This window comes from Hyperolius riggenbachi, chromosome 11 (assembly GCF_040937935.1).
Source record: "Hyperolius riggenbachi isolate aHypRig1 chromosome 11, aHypRig1.pri, whole genome shotgun sequence".
NCBI classification, from domain to species: Eukaryota; Metazoa; Chordata; class Amphibia; order Anura; family Hyperoliidae; genus Hyperolius; species Hyperolius riggenbachi.
This window is the reverse complement of record NC_090656.1, coordinates 89396864-89414699: the sequence shown is the minus strand read 5'-3', so window position 1 is coordinate 89414699 and position 17836 is coordinate 89396864. Positions and strand designations below refer to the sequence as shown.

Below are 17836 nucleotides of genomic sequence, written 5' to 3'. Positions count from 1 at the left end.
TCTTCTTGGATCAGTGGAAATATGCATATTAGGAGATTTTTTTTTTTGCTCATCACCATTCTCCATCCTTGAACAAGCCCAGTGTATCAATCTCTACATTTGTTAATAGCTCTTCCTTGAACCAAATGATTACCTCCAGTATCTTTGGTTCTGCGTGACAGATTAACTAAATATGTAAGTAATTGTTCTGTCACGTATGTAAGAAAGTAACTTGATTAACTGTCCCTCTAATAAATGTTCACATCATCATCTCCAATCTTTGTCAGTTACATGCATTTTTTCCTTCCCAATTAGTATATAAACACTAATGATTTGCTCCACACAGCGAGCAAAGTCAGTAGGATATCTTAAATGACCCACCTGTGCAATGTGTTGTCTGCTATATCTGTCAATCCTACCCTAATTATTTACGTCACTTGTACTCACTCAAGTTATACAACCAATTAACATTAACATATGAGGTCCCAAGAATGTTGATTCGAGTGAAAGGATACAGAAACGTATAATGATAGCTCACTTAATGAAGTATAAATGGCCTTTAGTGTTGATGTGGGAAAGCATGATAAAATGCAGTTAGATAATATGTATGGGTAATGCACTCAGATGAACTCATTCAAATCTCGATTGTGATCAATGTGTTAAAGGGATGTGTGAACCAGACAAGACCAGCACTGGCATAGGCACAATTTTTATCCAGAATGAACACATGCCCTTCCACCATATGATCGCATATAGGGGAGGGCACGTTTGTGCTCCTCCCTCCTACCTCTTGTCGCCCTGAGTGTTCTGGTTCTGTTGAGACCCATTGGTTTGCAGATCAGGAATATTGGCAAAGTCGTCCTGCTCAGAAAGACCCAGCACCAAAGACAGCACCACCATGCGGCCTTCCCTGCCCATAGGCCGGGGGGATTGAGAGAGCACAAAAGGAAAGAAAGAAGATGAAAGAGTCAGAGAGGGAAGAGTTAACATAGCGAAACAAGAAATCTTACCAGAAAGCAGGTCATTATTTCTATATATACAAAAGGAATACAAGAAACATTGTACATTCATGCAGGAAAGACGTATGGTGACATGCATAGGAAAAGAACATCTGTTTATGATTGTCATTAAGTCATTTCATACTTGAATTACTGTATCTATTTCAGCAGATGCAGGAAAACAAGACATTTTAGTTTGCCATGCATATTGCTCCCACACAAGATAATGATTGCAATCAGAACTTGTCTCGTGGAGTAGGAATTTTATTTCACATCGACATTTATTGGAAATTCAGAGGAGCTGGTTGAGGAGGTCTGCACATCTTATGTAGATACCGGTGGCCTGGTTGTCTCCACTGAGCCTTGTATTAGGATGGTCCCCCAGACGCCAACAGAACACGAAGTGTCAGGCAGGGTTATGTATCCAGACTCACCTAGGAATTCCCAGGAGTGGACCTACAAAGTCTGGCCTGGTCTTCTCAGTCTAAACCAAATCTTCTTCTACTACCGAAAGATGGAAATGTAATCTGTCCTAAAGTAAAATTCACTGTCTGATTTATCACAGATTTTATAACCTTTGGTTTGCTAGTCATTAGTGTTCAGCAGATTGTCTCTGCTGTATTTTGCAATGTATACCATCAGTCAGAAGTCTTAAGATTAGGCAAGACATGTGAAATGATTTTTGATATACTTCTCGTAGTAGTTTGCATAAAGCTCATTCACACAACTGCGTTTAAGGGCCTGTACACATTGCTGCACTTTTAAAATCGCAAGCATGCAGAACAAGCATGTTTCTGAAAAAATGTCAAGAATATTTGGATGCTTATTTAAGTAGTGCGATTTAGACACTACTGCTGCTGAATGATCAGCAGGACTGTCAGGCAACTAGTATTGTTTAAAAGGAAATAAAAATGGCAGTCTCCATATCTCTCTCACTCAGGTTCCCTTTAAAAACTCATGTGGGTTTTAGGTGTTATACACGCACACACTGCACGTTACACTAAAAATACTGGTTGATTGAGAAAGCGTGTATGAACTGCCCCAGTGCTGAGAATCCCGAAGCCCGCACTGTCCAAAAATCCATCCTCCACTTCAAGTGTCTGGGACCACACAAGTAAGTTTGCTCTCAAGTGACATAATACTGGTAGGACGGGGGCCTGGAGACTAGCTGCCTGCGCCCCCCCCCCCCTTGCTCCCACATAATTTTATTATACAAAACTGCGGGTCTCCTCTAGTTTCCTCTAGAGGAGATAGTAAGATCTGTTCAGCCCCTGCATAAACTGCTACTGCAGATTTGGACGTACGTTGCTGTGCCTTTAAATTTGCCTTTAAATTTTCTGATAGGCTTTCTGCAGACCATTTTTAAAAGGCAGGTGCTGCTTGGTAATGAGCTCCTACCAATCTGTGTTTCAAAAATCCCTGTTCCACTTCAACCTTGAGTGACCTTCAAGCTAGGCAAACATGCCTCATTTGTCACTGAAAACATCATTAGTGATCTGCTGCTTTGCATCCTGATTGCAGGATCGCTACTGCTATTCTATATTCCCGCAATGGGGCAACTCCCACTCACTCGCTATCTCAGATCTTTACAAAACAGTAAAGATTGCCCTGTGCAGTGATAGGTTCTAAATGGTCACCCTAAACAATCACCAACAATTGCTTCAGACATACAGTAATTCAGCACCTGAACACAGCTTAGTCACCAGACAGTCTCCAGCCACAGCTGGCTCTTTTATATTGACAGGTCAAGCGATCCCCAGCCCTGACAATACTGATATTTACAGTATTGTAATATATTTAGATATTTACAGAATCTGATGTAAACAAGACCCTGGAAGTTTCACGTTACATAGACTGCGAAGGACACAATAATTTTGCATACATTAAAAAAAAAATGCTACATGATTTTAATAAACTGAACCCCCACCCCCCAAAAGAAGAATGTACTTATAATCTTACAATCTAATGAATTGGCATTTGTTTACCATGCCCCCCCAGTGTTGCTATATATCTTATTGCTCGCTATCATTCTGGGTCATGGGTTCTGAAGCTGGCTATAGACAAACAGCATGTAGGAACAAAACATCTATTCAATTGCATACCTCCCAACTTTTGAGCTAAGAAAGAGGGACATTTAAGCCACACCTACTGCCACACCCCAACCACGCCCCTGGCACACCCTAGTCAAATCACACTGGTTCTTTCAATCCTGGTTCATTTTCCCTCATGTTAACATTGGAAAATAAAAAATATATCAATGTCAACAAAACATATTTTTCAACAGGAATATACATAAATCTGTACATCGATCTTTACATCAAACCTGAAAGAGGGACAAATGAGGAGGAAAGAGACACAAAGGGACTGGGTTCCCAAAGAGGGACTGTCCCTCCAAAATAGGGAAAGTTGGGATCTATGTCCAGTTGTGAACACCTATGATCAAGATTGCCAAACAAACCTAGTGTACAAACAGCAGCTATCAGGATGGAAATCTAACCTTGCTAAGGCCTGGGATCCACTAGCAGCACTTTTCTAAAAGCTCCTACAGACGTCCAACAAAGTGCACATCCAACACCACAACATGATTAACACAACAACAGACCAAAATCAGACAGTGGATTTGTTGGACAGGTATATGAGCCTCATGAGCTAATGATTTGAAAAGCTGTTGCTAATGTAATGCTATGGGTGTGATCCCACTTGAGGGATGCGGTTTAAAAAAAAAATATCCGACACAGCATTACATTAGCAAGAGCTTTACAAATTACAAGCACTTATGAAAGTGCTGCTAGTGGGCATCAGGCCTAATAAACTTTTTTCCGTAGAAAGAACTGGTCGGTGGCATCTGTAACGGTTTGAATTTGGTCATAGCCAGAGCAAGCATTGCCCAGTAGTAATACAACAGTCCGACAATAGTTATAACATGTAAGTCTTTTGAAATTCCAAACATAATTTTGCCTTCTTAAAAGTAAATTTATTTGCAATGGATCAGGTGATCTGGGCACATGGAGCGGGAAAGTATTGTTAATATGGAGCCACAGAGGTAAATTGGACACCCGATGTGGGACTAGAAATCAATTGGCTACATTAATAGCCAATTGGACACTACATAGGTTAGTAGTAGAGGAGCCGATCGCCCATTTTGTAGACAATCTGCTAAAAATAGTAGTGGTTAGAGTGCCAGTGGTGGAGGTTAGTGTTGGGCATTAGGAGGGGGATTAGTTTTAGGAATTAGGAGTGAGGGTTAGTGTTGGGCACTAGGAGGGGGATTAGTGTTAGGAATTAGGAGTGCGGGTTAGTGTTGGGCACTAGGAGGGGATTAGTGTTAGGAATTAGGAGTGAGGGTTAATGTTGGGCACTAGTAGGGGGATTAGTGTTAGGAATTAGGAGTGAGGGTTAGTGTTGGGCACTAGGAGGGAGAATTAGTGTTAGGAATTAGGAGTGAGGGTTAGTGTTGAGCACTAGGAGAGGAATTAGTGTTAGAAATTAGGAGTAAGGGTTAGTGTTGGGCACTAGGAGGGAGGATTAGTGTTAGGAATTAGGAGGGAGGGTTAGAGTTGGGCACTAGGAGGGAGGATTAGTGTTAGGAATTAGGAGGGAGGGTTAGTGTTGGGCACTAGGAGGGGGATTAGTGTTAGGAATTAGGAGTGAGGGTTACTGTTGGGCATTAGAAGGGAGGGTTAGTGTTGGGCGTTAGGAGGGGGGTAAGTGTTAGGAATTAGGAGGGAGGGTTAGTGTTGGGCACTAGGAGGGAGGATTAGTGTTAGGAATTAGGAGTGAGGGTTAGTGCTGGGCACTAGGAGGGGGATTAGTGTTAGGAATTAGGAGTGAGGGTTAGAGTTGGGCACTAGGAGGGGGATTAGTTTTAGGAATTAGGATTGAGGGTTAGTGTTGGGCACTGGTGGGAGGGGGATTCGTTTTAGGAATTAGGAGTTAGGGTTAGTGTTGGGCACTAGGAGGGGGATTAGTGTTAGGAATTAGGAGTGAGGGTTAGTGTTGGGCACTAGGAGGGGAATTAGTGTTAGGAATTAGGAGTAAGGGTTAGTGTTGGGCACTAGGAGGGAGGATTAGTGTTAGGAATTAGGAGGGAGGGTTAGTGTTGGGCACTAGGAGGGGAATTAGTGTTAGGAATTAAGAGGGAGGGTTAGTGTTGGGCACTAGGAGGGGGATTAGTGTTAGTAATTAGGAGTGAGGGTTACTGTTGGGCATTAGAAGGGAGGGTTAGTGTTGGGCGTTAGGAGGGGGGTAAGTGTTAGGAATTAGGATTGAGGGTTAGTGTTGGGCACTGGTGGGGGATTAGTTTTAGGAATTAGGATTGAGGGTTAGTGTTGGGCACTGGTGGGAGGGGAATTCGTTTTAGGAATTAGGAGTGAGGGTTAGTGTTGGGCACTAGAAGTGGGCTTAGTGTTAGGAATTAGTAGTGAGGGTTAGTGTTGGGCACTAGGAGTGGAATTAGTGTTAGGAATTAAGAGGGAGGGTTAGTGTTGGTCATTAGAAGGGGGATTAGTGTTAGGAATTAGGAAGGAGAGTTAGTGTTGGTCATTAGAAGGGAGGGTTAGTGTTGGGCATTAGGAGGGGGGTTAGCATTAGGAATTAGGAGGGAGGATTAGTGTTGGGCACTAGGAGGGAGGATTAGTGTTAGGCATTAGGTGAGGGTTGAAGTGAGAATGGGAGCTGGGTACATTTATAGTAAAATATCAATAATTCATATAACCACTACTAAATATGGAAGTCATCCCTAAAAAAACACAGAAAAGCCAAACATTCAGAACTGCAGGAGTGCAAAGTGTGGGCTATTCCATTTACAGTAATTTGCAGAAACAGAGGCACCAGTACAGTATAAAATGTGTTAAAAAAATAAAGGGAAGTGGTGGACTTACCTCCCCACAGAAGACTCAACAGATTAGGATTAATTAAGAACAACCGTTTATTTCTATTTCTTACTCCAAAAAAGTGCTGCAACACGTTTCACGGGTCAACGGCTCACTTCCTCAGGAAAATATAAAAGGGGCAACTAAGTCTGTCAGCACGAGCATAGACTAATATCTCATACTAAACATACAGCACTATAGTGGGCTCCCAATTGTTTCCCTTTGTGTTCTTATTCCATATACAGAGCCATGCTAATGTAACATGTATACAGCTGTTTCAGAGTTTCTGCTCCTCCTCAATACACGGCATGGAATAATTCAGCTCTATGAGGTAGGGCTTGACAACCAAGTAGTGCAGCGTACCCAGATAGCGTATGGTGACCCAGAACCACTGGGATATTGTAATTGAAAATCAGTGACTGTAACAAGCTGCTACTTCTTCCTTTCCCCTCATTTTCCTTCATGTTTCTGAAATTGACCCCTTTTATCATCCCTTCCTGTTCCCCAATAACACATGTAACTGGATTCCTCTTTCTCATATCTCCTATTCCCATACACACTCCTCATTCCTTCTCTCCCCATTATCATCCCTCCCCAAACAATTCATTCTACATCCATCCATCAAGCACTGTCTCTGTCCAGCACCAGACTCCATCCAATTACCATCATGTTCACTGTCCTGCTACTATCTAATATCTGTTTTAGTCCCTGGGTACGGAGCTGTAATGCGAGCTCTGTGGTTCTCTGTTCCATCATGACTCCATCATACAATTCATAACATGCATACAGCTTTCCTGCCGGCCTTCCTTGCACATGAATGTAATGCTAGCGATGAATTATTTGACTACACAGAATATGACATTCACATTTCACTGCAGGGATTTGCACGAACATGAAATGGTAATGCACTGGTTGAAGTTTTGACCTAGTTTTCCCTTTGCTTTAACCATTTCTACTTCGGCTGGCAAACAATTTCCAAAACAGCGTGGGAATCCTGTGTTGCCCACGTCATGTGATATAGTGTCACATAAAGCCATATCTGAGGGCTGTGGCCTGCAAGCTTCTGACAATACAACACAATAACAAGCAGCTTCTGACCAAACAGCACAATAAAACATCAACACTCGATCCCTTGAGCGACAGTTTGGGGCCAAGCGCTCTGCATGCTAGCAACACATTCTGTTGTTACGAAGGGGGAGGAGGGGCAATGATGTGGTGCACGATGGCGCAGCTTCTGGCAGATGGGGTAAGGAGGGGAAAACCCTGCATTCCTCAACACATTCTGGTCAATTCAAGTAGTCACTGGTTCCACAGTGTCTTATAAAGCTGCAGTAAGCTTTATCATGAAGACAGTGGAACAAAAAAAGCTTCTGACTCTAACGTTACAATGCAAAAAAGGCCCTTTGTAGTCCATCCGCTCCCTCAATGTCCTTTCGGTTCCCTACGTTGTGCTGCTGTGAAGTCTGCGAACCAGCTGGGTTGCGGGTGAATTGCGCATGCACTGTTCTGGGCCACGCGCCTCCTGCATTGTGCTCCAATAGCAGACAGCAGAGATTCTGCACAAGCACAATCACAGTGTTAATGAACTGCGCTTGCGCAAAACACTCCCGGCCACTGGAGCATGATTGGGTGGAGCACGCAGCCGGGACCCCCCATGTGCAGTAGTCTGCAAATGAGCCGAGTCGCAGACTTTATGAGGCGGACAGCGGCACAACAGAGGGGACTGGGAGAACATCAAGGGAGCAGACGGACTCCAGGGGGCTGGAGGAGGCCCAAGTAAGTAAAAACTGTTTCGTCCATTCGTCTCAGGTACACTTTAATTAAGGGGTAGCTACTTGCAATGTTAGCTTGCTGGAAAACATTAGTGCAGTTTTACTCATAGCAAAGCAGAGATTGCATACAAGCCAAATAGATGGTATTTTGGAGTAAGGATAATAATAATACACTGATCACAGACGTAGCCTCTATACTGTCACCCCCTGTTATTACATTAGTTTCCTGTAAGCTGTCTGAAGGGCAAATGGGACATGCCAACCTCTGAAGGTAGGCCAAAGGAACACTAGGAGAGAACTCACAAATTCAACTTCTGGCATGGCCACTCGCTGCTCTAGCATTAGCAGCTAGTCGCCTGACCAAAGGACTAATGGAACCAGCCAGCCACTAACATGGCAGATTGCTTTCCATCAATTTGCCATTAGTCCAATCACAACGAGCAGAATTTCAATACTAGTATTTCCAGTCCTGCAACCTCCATATATGCTATGGCCCTGCTGAAGCATAAGTTACTGCCATTGAATGCCATGGGTACACTAAAGTTAGTTGCCCTACACTAGCCAAAGAACATTTTCTTCCCTCATCCATTGTCATTAAGCCTGGTACACACATCCAATTTTGATAGGTCCATGATTGGCCAGTTTTACCACTTCCATGTAGTATTGGAGCTTACCTATGCATAGGTCTTCATAGTATTCAAAAGCTGTTGGCCCTCTTATTACATGGAGGTGATAAAATTGGTCAGTGATTGACCAATCAAAATTTTATGTGTGTATGCACCCTAAGGGGCAGGGCTGGTCACCCTGCCAGTGCTTTTTAAGCACCAGTGATTTGTAAAGCTCTTGCTGATGCAATGCTATGTCAGATTTTTTTCATTGCTCAAGTGGGATCACACCCATAGCATTACATTAGCACTTAGGCAAGCGCTGCAAGTGTAGTGGCCAGGGTTCGAATCTCGGCTCTTCCTGTACAGTGAGGCAGCACCTATTCAGTAAGGAGATTGGGCAAGACTCCCTAACAGCCTACTGAGCGCTCCCCTACTGGCTGCAGCTCAATCCCTTTAAATCCGCCAGGAGAAAATCGTGATATAAATGTTCTGTGTCTTGTCCAGTGTGAACCAGCCCTTAGTCTGTTTTTATTAACTAACTGTTTCTAACCAGGGCCAGATTTACAACTCAGAGGCCCATAGGCACTTGCGTACTGGTACCCTTAACTCCGCCCCAGAACACAGGCCACATCCCCAGTAGAGTGGGGCCGAACCTCCGATTTTAGGTTCGCGAACCGGGTTCGCGAACTTCCGCGGAAGGTTCGGTTCGCATTAAAGTTCGCGAACCGCAATAGACTTCAATGGGGATGCGAACTTTGAAAAAAAAAAATTATGCTGGCCACAAAAGTGATGGAAAAGATGTTTCAAGGGGTCTAACACCTGGAGGGGGGCATGGCGGAGTGGGATACACGCCAAAAGTCCCCGGGAAAAATCTGGATTTGACGCAAAGCAGCGTTTTAAGGGCAGAAATCACATTGAATGCTAAATAACAGGCCTAAAGTGCTTTAAAACATCTTGCATGTGTATACATCAATCAGGTAGTGTAATTAAGGTACTGCTTCACACTGACACACCAAACTCACCGTGTAACGCACCGCAAACAGCTGTTTGTGTAGTGACGGCAGTGGCGGGTTCACTGAACAGGAATACAGTGGCGGGTTCACAGAACAGGTATGCAGTGGCAGGTTCACTGAACAGGTATACAGTGGCGGGTTCACTGAACAGAACAGGTATACAGTGGCGGGTTCACTGAACAGAACAGGTATACAGTGGCGGGTTCACAGAACAGGTATGCAGTGGCAGGTTCACTGAACAGGTATACAGTGGCGGGTTCACTGAACACAACAGGTATGCAGTGGCGGGTTCACAGAACAGGTATGCAGTGGCGGGTTCACTGAACAGAACAGGTATGCAGTGGCGGGTTCACTGAACAGGAATACAGTGGCGGGTTCACTGAACAGAACAGGTATGCAGTGGCGGGTTCACTGAGCAGTACAGGTATGTAGTGGCAGGTTCACTGAACAGGTATGCAGTGGTGGGTTCACTGAACAGGTATGCAGTGGTGGGTTCACTGAACAGGTATGCAGTGGTGGGTTCACTGAACAGGTATGCAGTGGCAGGTTCACTGAACAGGTATGCAGTGGTGGGTTCACTTAACAGGTATGCAGTGGTGGGTTCACTGAACAGGTATGCAGTGGCAGATTCACTGAACAGGTATGCAGGTATCCAGTGGGCTCACTGAACAGAGCAGGTATGGTAGGCTCACTAAACAGAACAGGTATGCAGCCAGGAACAAGCTAAGCCTAACTAATCTTTCCCTATGAGAGAGTCTGCAGCAGCTCGCCCTACTCTCACTAACGCAGGCACACGAGTGAGCGTAATGGCCGCCGCTGCCTGCCTTGTATTAGGGGGGGAGTGGCTCCAGGGGCTAGTGTAGCCTAATTGGCTACACTGGGCCTGCTGACTGTGATGTAGAGGGTCAAAGTTGACCCTCATGGTGCATTATGGGGCGAACCGAACTTCCGCAAAAGTTCGCCTGCGGGACGCGAACGCGAACCACTGAAGTTCGCATGGAACCGTTCGCAGGCGAACCGTTCGGCCCAACTCTAATCCCCAGGTAAAAACATTCTGAACTCTAATCTCTTCCTTATGTCACTAACTGTCCTAAAGCCTCGTACTCACCACCGGACGGGTCTAGCGATGTCCCCTTTGACGACGGCACTTCCTGCATGCAACATACGCGATGCTACGCAACCGGGAAGTGAAGCGATCGTGGTATTTTGCGCAGAGTCATCAGGGATCTTGAAGATCTGCTGTGATGGTCGTTATCGCTGCACAACGCTAAGCGACGTTCGCATGATCATGCGCCTGTACCCATGTTGTGCTGCTGCCTAAACGACTGCTCATCGCTCAAAAAAATCGCTGGGAAAATTGCAACGTGGGTAAATAGCTTTAGAATCTTACACTCTAATCACTGTCTCATCTCATCCTTTGTGACATGAGACAAGGAGTAATTGCCTGTAATTGCCTGATGTCAGTGATATGAGTCAGGGATTAGACTGTAAGCTCCTCAGGTCAGTGATCTGAGGAGGGGGGCCTCCTGTTCCACATGAGGCCTACAGTGCCTTATGGAAAATCTGGCCCTGTTTCAAACATACATTTCTAAATATACATGGTTCTGATCAATGTATAGTATGATGTGGTCTAATAAGTGGAGATACAGAGCAGAAAAACTAACAACAGGACTTTCCATGTTGGAGCACACTGGCTGTATGAATGGATTGCGATGGTCACAGGGTTTATGTTCTGTACGTCTTATTGACATGGTACGAGGCGCTGTTATTTTAATCTACTACAAGAAAGGATTAATTAACCTCATGATAGAACTGTGCAGAGCTTGAAATATGATTCCTGCGATTAGTCAGACATGAGGCCGTGGCATCCTTGCTGTACAGTGAGCGAGACATGATGGAGCCACCCCGGCATTAACCCCTTTGTTTTAGCCTTTGGATGATGAGATAGGATATGATACCAGTTAGGAGAGTCAGATAAAAGCATGCCATGCTTATTGCTCCCCTGCCAGATGGAGCAGCAATACTCAGCAGACTCTCTGAAAACAAGTACCTACATACTGTATCTTCTGTAGCTATTTTAAGACAGTCATATGAAATAATCTTTATTTTTAGCCTTGTGCGGGCTCCGAAATAACAATGAAAAGGGAACAATGCGCTTGCAGTGTCAGGCTGTTAAATCCGGGGAAAAAATATTCACTGGTTCACTCCCACATCCAAAAATCTACTGCATGGCTACGAAATTAATAAATTAATTAAAAATATGAATGTTTAAGGAGCATAAAATGCGTGAAGCAGAACTACAGGAATTACTGTAAATAGTGATGGATGGTGGAAGGCAAATGTAATTAAATATGTGTCAGAGCAATGCCCTTGAATTTGCTAAGGTCACAACATAATGCAATAGCCACTGGATATACTGTAGGGGAGCATCCCCTCATCTGCAGGGGGGTCGAAGCTCTGTGTGCAACCACCTGCTCATGGCAAGAGACAGAGGAGAGTGCTCCATCCTCATACTGCTAGACCTTTATGCAGCCTTTGATACAGTTGACCATGACATCTTGATAAACAGGGTACAGGAATACTGCGGCATTGATGGCATAGTTCTTCAGTGGTTCCAATCCTTCTTGAGTGGCAGAACCCAAAAAGTGTCTATGGGGCCCTTCCTGTCCACCTCTGTACCACTTAATTATGGGGTGCCCCAGGGCTCAATCCTTTCTCCCCAGCTTTTCACGATTTCCATGTTACCACTTAGAAAACGAATCCAAAAACATGGCGTGACATACCACTGCTATGTGGACGACACTCAACTATGTATTTCCTTCAAGCCTGGTGTGACAGACCCAACTCCAACTATAAACGCCTGCTTACGCTAACTACAGCAACGGATGAGTGACAACTAGCTAAATCTAAATGCAGACAAAACTGAAGTCCTTCTGATCGGAGGGCAGAGCATGATAACAAAACAACTTAACTTGCAGTCTTCACCACTGGGAATAGGAGGCACGGATCTACGCAGCTCTGATCATGTGCGTAGCCTGGGAGTTCTAATTGATGGGGATTTAAACTTCAGAACTCACATCGCTGCTGTGGTGAAAATCATCCTATTTTCACCTTAAGAACATCGCAAAAATCAAGCACCTCAACCCCCCAGAAGATCTACCAACTTTAGTTCATGCCTTCATTACCTCCTGACTGGACTACTGCAATGCTCTCTACACTGGCCTTCCAAAAAAGGACTTGTACCGCCTACAGCTAATACAGAACACTGCTGCCAGATTGCTAACCAACCAACCCCGTCACTGCCACATAACGCCAGTCCTGCACTCCCTTCACTGGCTACCTATAGAATGGAGGGTCCTATTCAAGATCGGCCTACTGACATTTAAATCCCTGCATAATCTGGGCCCTGGATACATGAAAGATATGTTGCAGCTGCGTAGCAATCCCCGCATTCTCAGATCCACAGGTTCTAATAATCTAGTCATACCCAGAGTCCACTTGGAAACTTTTGGTCCCAGAGCCTTCTGTCATGCTTCTCCCAGTTTTGGAACTCCTTAACTCAACAGATCAGGACAGCTCCATCTCTAGATGTGTTTAAATCCAGACTGAAACCCCACCTGTTCAGTTTGGCATTTGCAGAAATATAACTTTTGTTGTGTGAAGACTTCATCCTACTACCAACTAATTAATATCAGAGAGCCTAAGCGCTTTGAGTCCTATGGGAGAAAAGCGCTATAGAAATGTTATTGTATTGTATAATTGTAGTTACATCACTGGGTGGGTGTCTGTGTTTGACTTTGTAACTTCCATGCCCTTGTCTATTATGGCACAGCCATCGGAGAGCAGAGCCCTCAGGAAGCACTGCACAGGTGTCACTCCAGCAAATCACAACAACCCAGTGTGCTTATGGGCACAGCAGATATAAATGTGCAATAATGTATTACATTTACTACCCCTTTATCCATCACAAAACACTTCCTGGACTTATCATTTCATGGAAGAACAAGCAATAATGGTCAGCTTTCATTAAATTGTACCAGATCAGGTATTTGCCTTTTATGTGATAACACACTCTAATTTAACAGTTTTTGGCTCTTCACATTCATTATTGCTACTGAAACCCCATTTACAGGATTTTTGTTTGGTAAAGTAGACAAGACACATTACATTTATATCGCGGTTTTCTCCTGACGGACTCAAAGCGTGTGAGCGGCAGCCACTAGGGGCAACACTCAATAGGAAGTAGTGGAGTTAGGGAGTCTTGCCCAATGACTCCTTACTGAATAGGTGCTGGCTTACTGACCAAGATTTAAACCATTAACTCCTGTCAGAGGCAGAGCCCTTAACCAGTACACTATCCAGCCCCCACTACCTCTGGGATGCTGTAAAGGGCTAGTTTAGTCCATACATTATACTTTATTAACCTCACTTAGGCCTCGTTCACACTTACAACATATATGTAAACGTGTTTTCCATGCATGGTCCTATCATTATATAATGCAGGTTGTCTATGAGGAACTTGCCAGCATCCTGTGAGAGACACAGGAGACTTATACCTATTTACAAATCTGTGCCTTTTCGAAAGCTGTCACCTGCAGAATTCCGGAGTCTTCAAGCACACCTGAAGTGAGCAGGATATGGAGGCTGACACATTTGTTACCTTTTAACTGTTCTGTGGATCCTCTGCCTCTAATATTTTGAGCCATATACCTTGAAAAAGCATGCAGATCAGGAGCTCTGACTGAAGTCTGACCAGATTAGCTGCATGTATCAGGTGTGAGATTCACTGCTGCAAGTCAATGAGATCAGCAGGACTGCCAAGACTGGTATTGTTTAACTCATTTAGGATGGCGCTCTCTGGCCCCAGTCTTTTCTTCATGTTTTACTTCCTGATCACTGTGCTGATGGGTGGGTCAGGATCCAATGAAATTAGCTCCTGACCGAGGAAAGGTTTTGTGCTGGCGGGGAATGGGATGCGTGATAGCGCCACATGCACAAGCGCAGGTGATATTAAAACTATGCCTCATCAGGCTTAAGCAGCCACAAGTGTTGCATAGTTTTAGCTATATACAGTCGAAAACCAGAAATAAATATGGCAACCTCCATATCCTTGTCACTTCTGGTGTTTTCTACCTCTCTAGCCTGCTAGCTAACTTAACTATTCATTTAGTCAGGAGATAAGCAAAGAAACTGATTATTTGCATTGCAAGTTAGAGGACAGAAGTGCTATTTTTTAAGATCAATAAAGTAAAGTGTCTGAGCTCTACCTGGCAGAATCTGGTCATCAACAACACTCTGGAGGTGTAAAACACTCCCTGAAAGTAAACTGAAACTTTCTCCATAATTAAAATAACTTCTTAAAAAACACACAGGGAAGATCAAAATCAGCCCATATGTTCTTCCCAGTGGCCTGTACAGAGGTTGCACAGTTGGCTGTGTGATTAAGTCTTTGATCTGCTTTTCAGTGCGACTCTCTTCTCCTTGTCTACATTGTCAAACTTATGGACGTGTGCATATTATTATTATTATTGATTTATAACGTGTGTGTGTGTGTATATATATATATATATATATATATATATATATATATATATATATATATATATATATATATATATTATTATTATTATTATTATTATTATTTTTTCAGCGAGCAAGGGATTTATTGGTTACTGTCAGTTGGAAGGGCACAATTGTTATGCCTTGAGGGGGTTGTGTTAGGTTTGGCACAAGGGGTGTATAGATAATGTTATGGGGGGGGGGGGTTTATGTTGGTTTTAGTGTGTGGAATAGACTGCAGAGCAGCATATTCTGCTCGGAGGGAGCAGGGGGAATGATTGTTTTCAAGCAGAAAGTGTGTATAAGCCCTTATGGACAAATCAAATCAAAAATAGCTTTATTGGCACGACCAAGATACATACAGGCATGGCCAAAGCAAGGTAAAATAATGGACATGAAAGGGGGTGGGATAGAGGTATAGTGGATAAGCATTTTTTAGGTTAACAGTTCATGTATGCAGAGTAGTAACTAGGGTTTTCAGCGCCCGGGGACAAATACAGTTCTTACAAATGCTGTTTAGATAGCCAGATGTGCCCCCTTTCTCCTATAGATAACCATATGTGTCCCCCTTTCCTTCCCAAATAGAAGCCAAAAGTGCCTCCTTCCCCCATTCAGATAGCTTGATGTGCCCCCTTTAGATAGCCAGATCTGCCCCACTTTTTCTGCTGCTAACTCTTCTACACTCCTCTGCAGTGGGAGACAGAGAAGTGGGGGCAGTTTGGGCAGCCTGCGAGCTGCCTATCACGGTGCAGCGGCCGCGCTGAGCGCCCTCACAGTGCTGCGCCCAGGGACATATGCCCCCCCTTTCCCACCCATAGGTACGCCTCTGCATGTATGCTTCTCTCAGTCTGTGGCATGCTGTAACCTTGTGCAGCGATTGTCAGGACTGGCACACAAGCAACAAGGGCGATATCCTGTACAATTATCTATGTAACAACTATTGAAATCTACAGTGTTAGTAGATTATAATTGGATACCTTAAGATGAGCATAACAAACCACCAAGATAAAAAGCACCGCAGTAAAATGACACACTACCGTAAAGAAATTTCAGTGCCCAAAAACACGCCGTTTAATTCCTGCCACTTAAAAACTAATGGCCCATCACTGAAAGCTATAAAAATCTAAATATAAAAATATAAGGAGAAATTGCAAATCCCATAAATCCCTAATGAGCTCTTACATTTGTCAGGCATTAAGGATGTAAAACAATGACTGCTTACTCTTTGTTTGTGGTGTGGTTTGTACAATAATAACATCTGGCTGATACGCATGAATGCACAGCAGATTTTACATGCATACAAACAATGTGGTAGTACAGCGGTCAGTGAGGGAACAGGCTGTGGCTATATAACCAGTTGCAGCGGTAGCTTACGATTTCTTCCTGCTGGGACACAGATTCATGGCTGAGCACAATGATTGACAGCTTGCTCTCCCTAGAGGTCTTCATGGGCTGTTTAATGGCAGCTACCAAGCATAGAAATGTTAATTAGTGCCTTCCCAATGATTTTACAGCCTTTTCATTATTGAATTTGTCCATGTGAAACAAATTTTCATATGCGTGTGATTTTCCAAACAAGAGAAAATGTTTGCGTCTTTTTGCTTTTAATGAATAAACCAGACTGGTGCTTAAAATTGATTGAGTTCGCAGGCCTCCAGGAACAAGCTCCCATCTCGTTTGAATTTACATTACCCTGAAAACGGTAGTTCCGATTCCACCCATTGATTAGAAAGTAAAAACTATTAACTTCCTTATGGGCCCTTCGTTTTAAGTATCTTTTTTTAAAGACCAACTGAAGGATGTTCTAAAGAAAAGTAACCCTCTTGTTACACGAGTTACAGGAGTTGCAGTTTATCTGGTAGTACTGCATTTCCTTGCTTATACTTTGCTTTGAAATAAAACAGCAGTTTAAATGTGCTTTCTGAAGCTTTTTCTCACACACTAACCGAGTAATCAGTGAAATGTACCAAAAGTCGGTTCTGGTTACCATGGGGCCCTTGGGCAAAATTATCCTGGGGGCCCACCCTGACAGAGCCCCCCCCCCCACAACAGCTTTAGGAGGCCCTTTTGTCTCCAGATTCCCCCATTAACCCCCAGGTTCTCCCCCCCCCCCCCAACTTTATTGCGGTGAACAATAAATCCCTGCAAATTTTCCACAAATGTAGCGACTCACCTGTCCCACCTGGCACGCTCCCCTATTAGGCAGTGTGTTCCCATCTTCATCCTCACAGAGACACCTCTCCTCTGTGACCCGGGCCATGTTGTTACAGAATATGCCGTCATGTCACTGAGAAGATGCGGCCAGCGGGTATGAAGATGGGAACGCACGGAGCCACAGCCTAATGGAGAATTGAGCCAGCCGTGACAGTCACTACACTGCCCAAAACTTTGCAGGGGACCACAGTCGGGGAAGACCTGGCAGCTGGCTCAGTGACCTGGGGCAATTGCCCAGTTTTCTCCTATAAAAGCGCCAGCCCTGAACATACCTGTGCTTACTGGACAATAGGGGCTGGTTCACACTGAATCTGTTGTAGTGAGCTTTAATGCAACGCACAACTGATGTACAGTGCAGGTGAAGGGAAGATCCATGTTTGCCTATGGGTCAGATTTCATCTATGCATTTTAACGGAAAGCTTTTCACAACACACTGCTGCATGCAATACATACAAAAGTGTTTTCAAGAAGCAGCTGAAACACAAACACAGAACAACTGATCAGTTAGGATGTATGCATTTTGTGCGTCTTCAGTGTAAACCAGCACTAAGGACTTCCTGACCAGAGGACTCCTCAGAAAGTATGGTGATTGCTTATATCCTTTCTCATAATATGTGAGGACGCAGTGTGGCATTTTGCTTCAGCCATGGCAAGGAAGGGGGGGGGGGGGGGACCTTTAGGTTATTTAGATTCTGGCACATTAAACTGATGCCTGACATCCCAGGGGGTCTACCTACTTTGTCATACAGAAGTCATAGGTCCCTACTGTCCCTTTTTGGAGGGACAGTCCCTCGTCGGGAACCAAGTCCCTCTTCCTCACTC

At 44.2% G+C, this 17836-nt stretch overlaps 1 protein-coding gene across 17 annotated transcripts in view; it reads right to left on the bottom strand.

The window, feature by feature from the left end:
- SYT7 (synaptotagmin 7) overlaps positions 1–17836 on the bottom strand; it is a 945664-nt gene that overhangs the window by 150011 nt on the left and 777817 nt on the right. For 13 of the 17 annotated variants that reach the window (XM_068261178.1, XM_068261176.1, XM_068261179.1 and 10 more), the window contains one exon: positions 767–889. The exons of the other annotated variants lie outside the window; for them this stretch is intronic. In XM_068261178.1, the coding sequence (XP_068117279.1) occupies positions 767–889 (123 nt within the window). The remainder of the gene's footprint in view (positions 1–766; positions 890–17836) is intronic. 17 annotated transcript variants of the gene reach the window in all.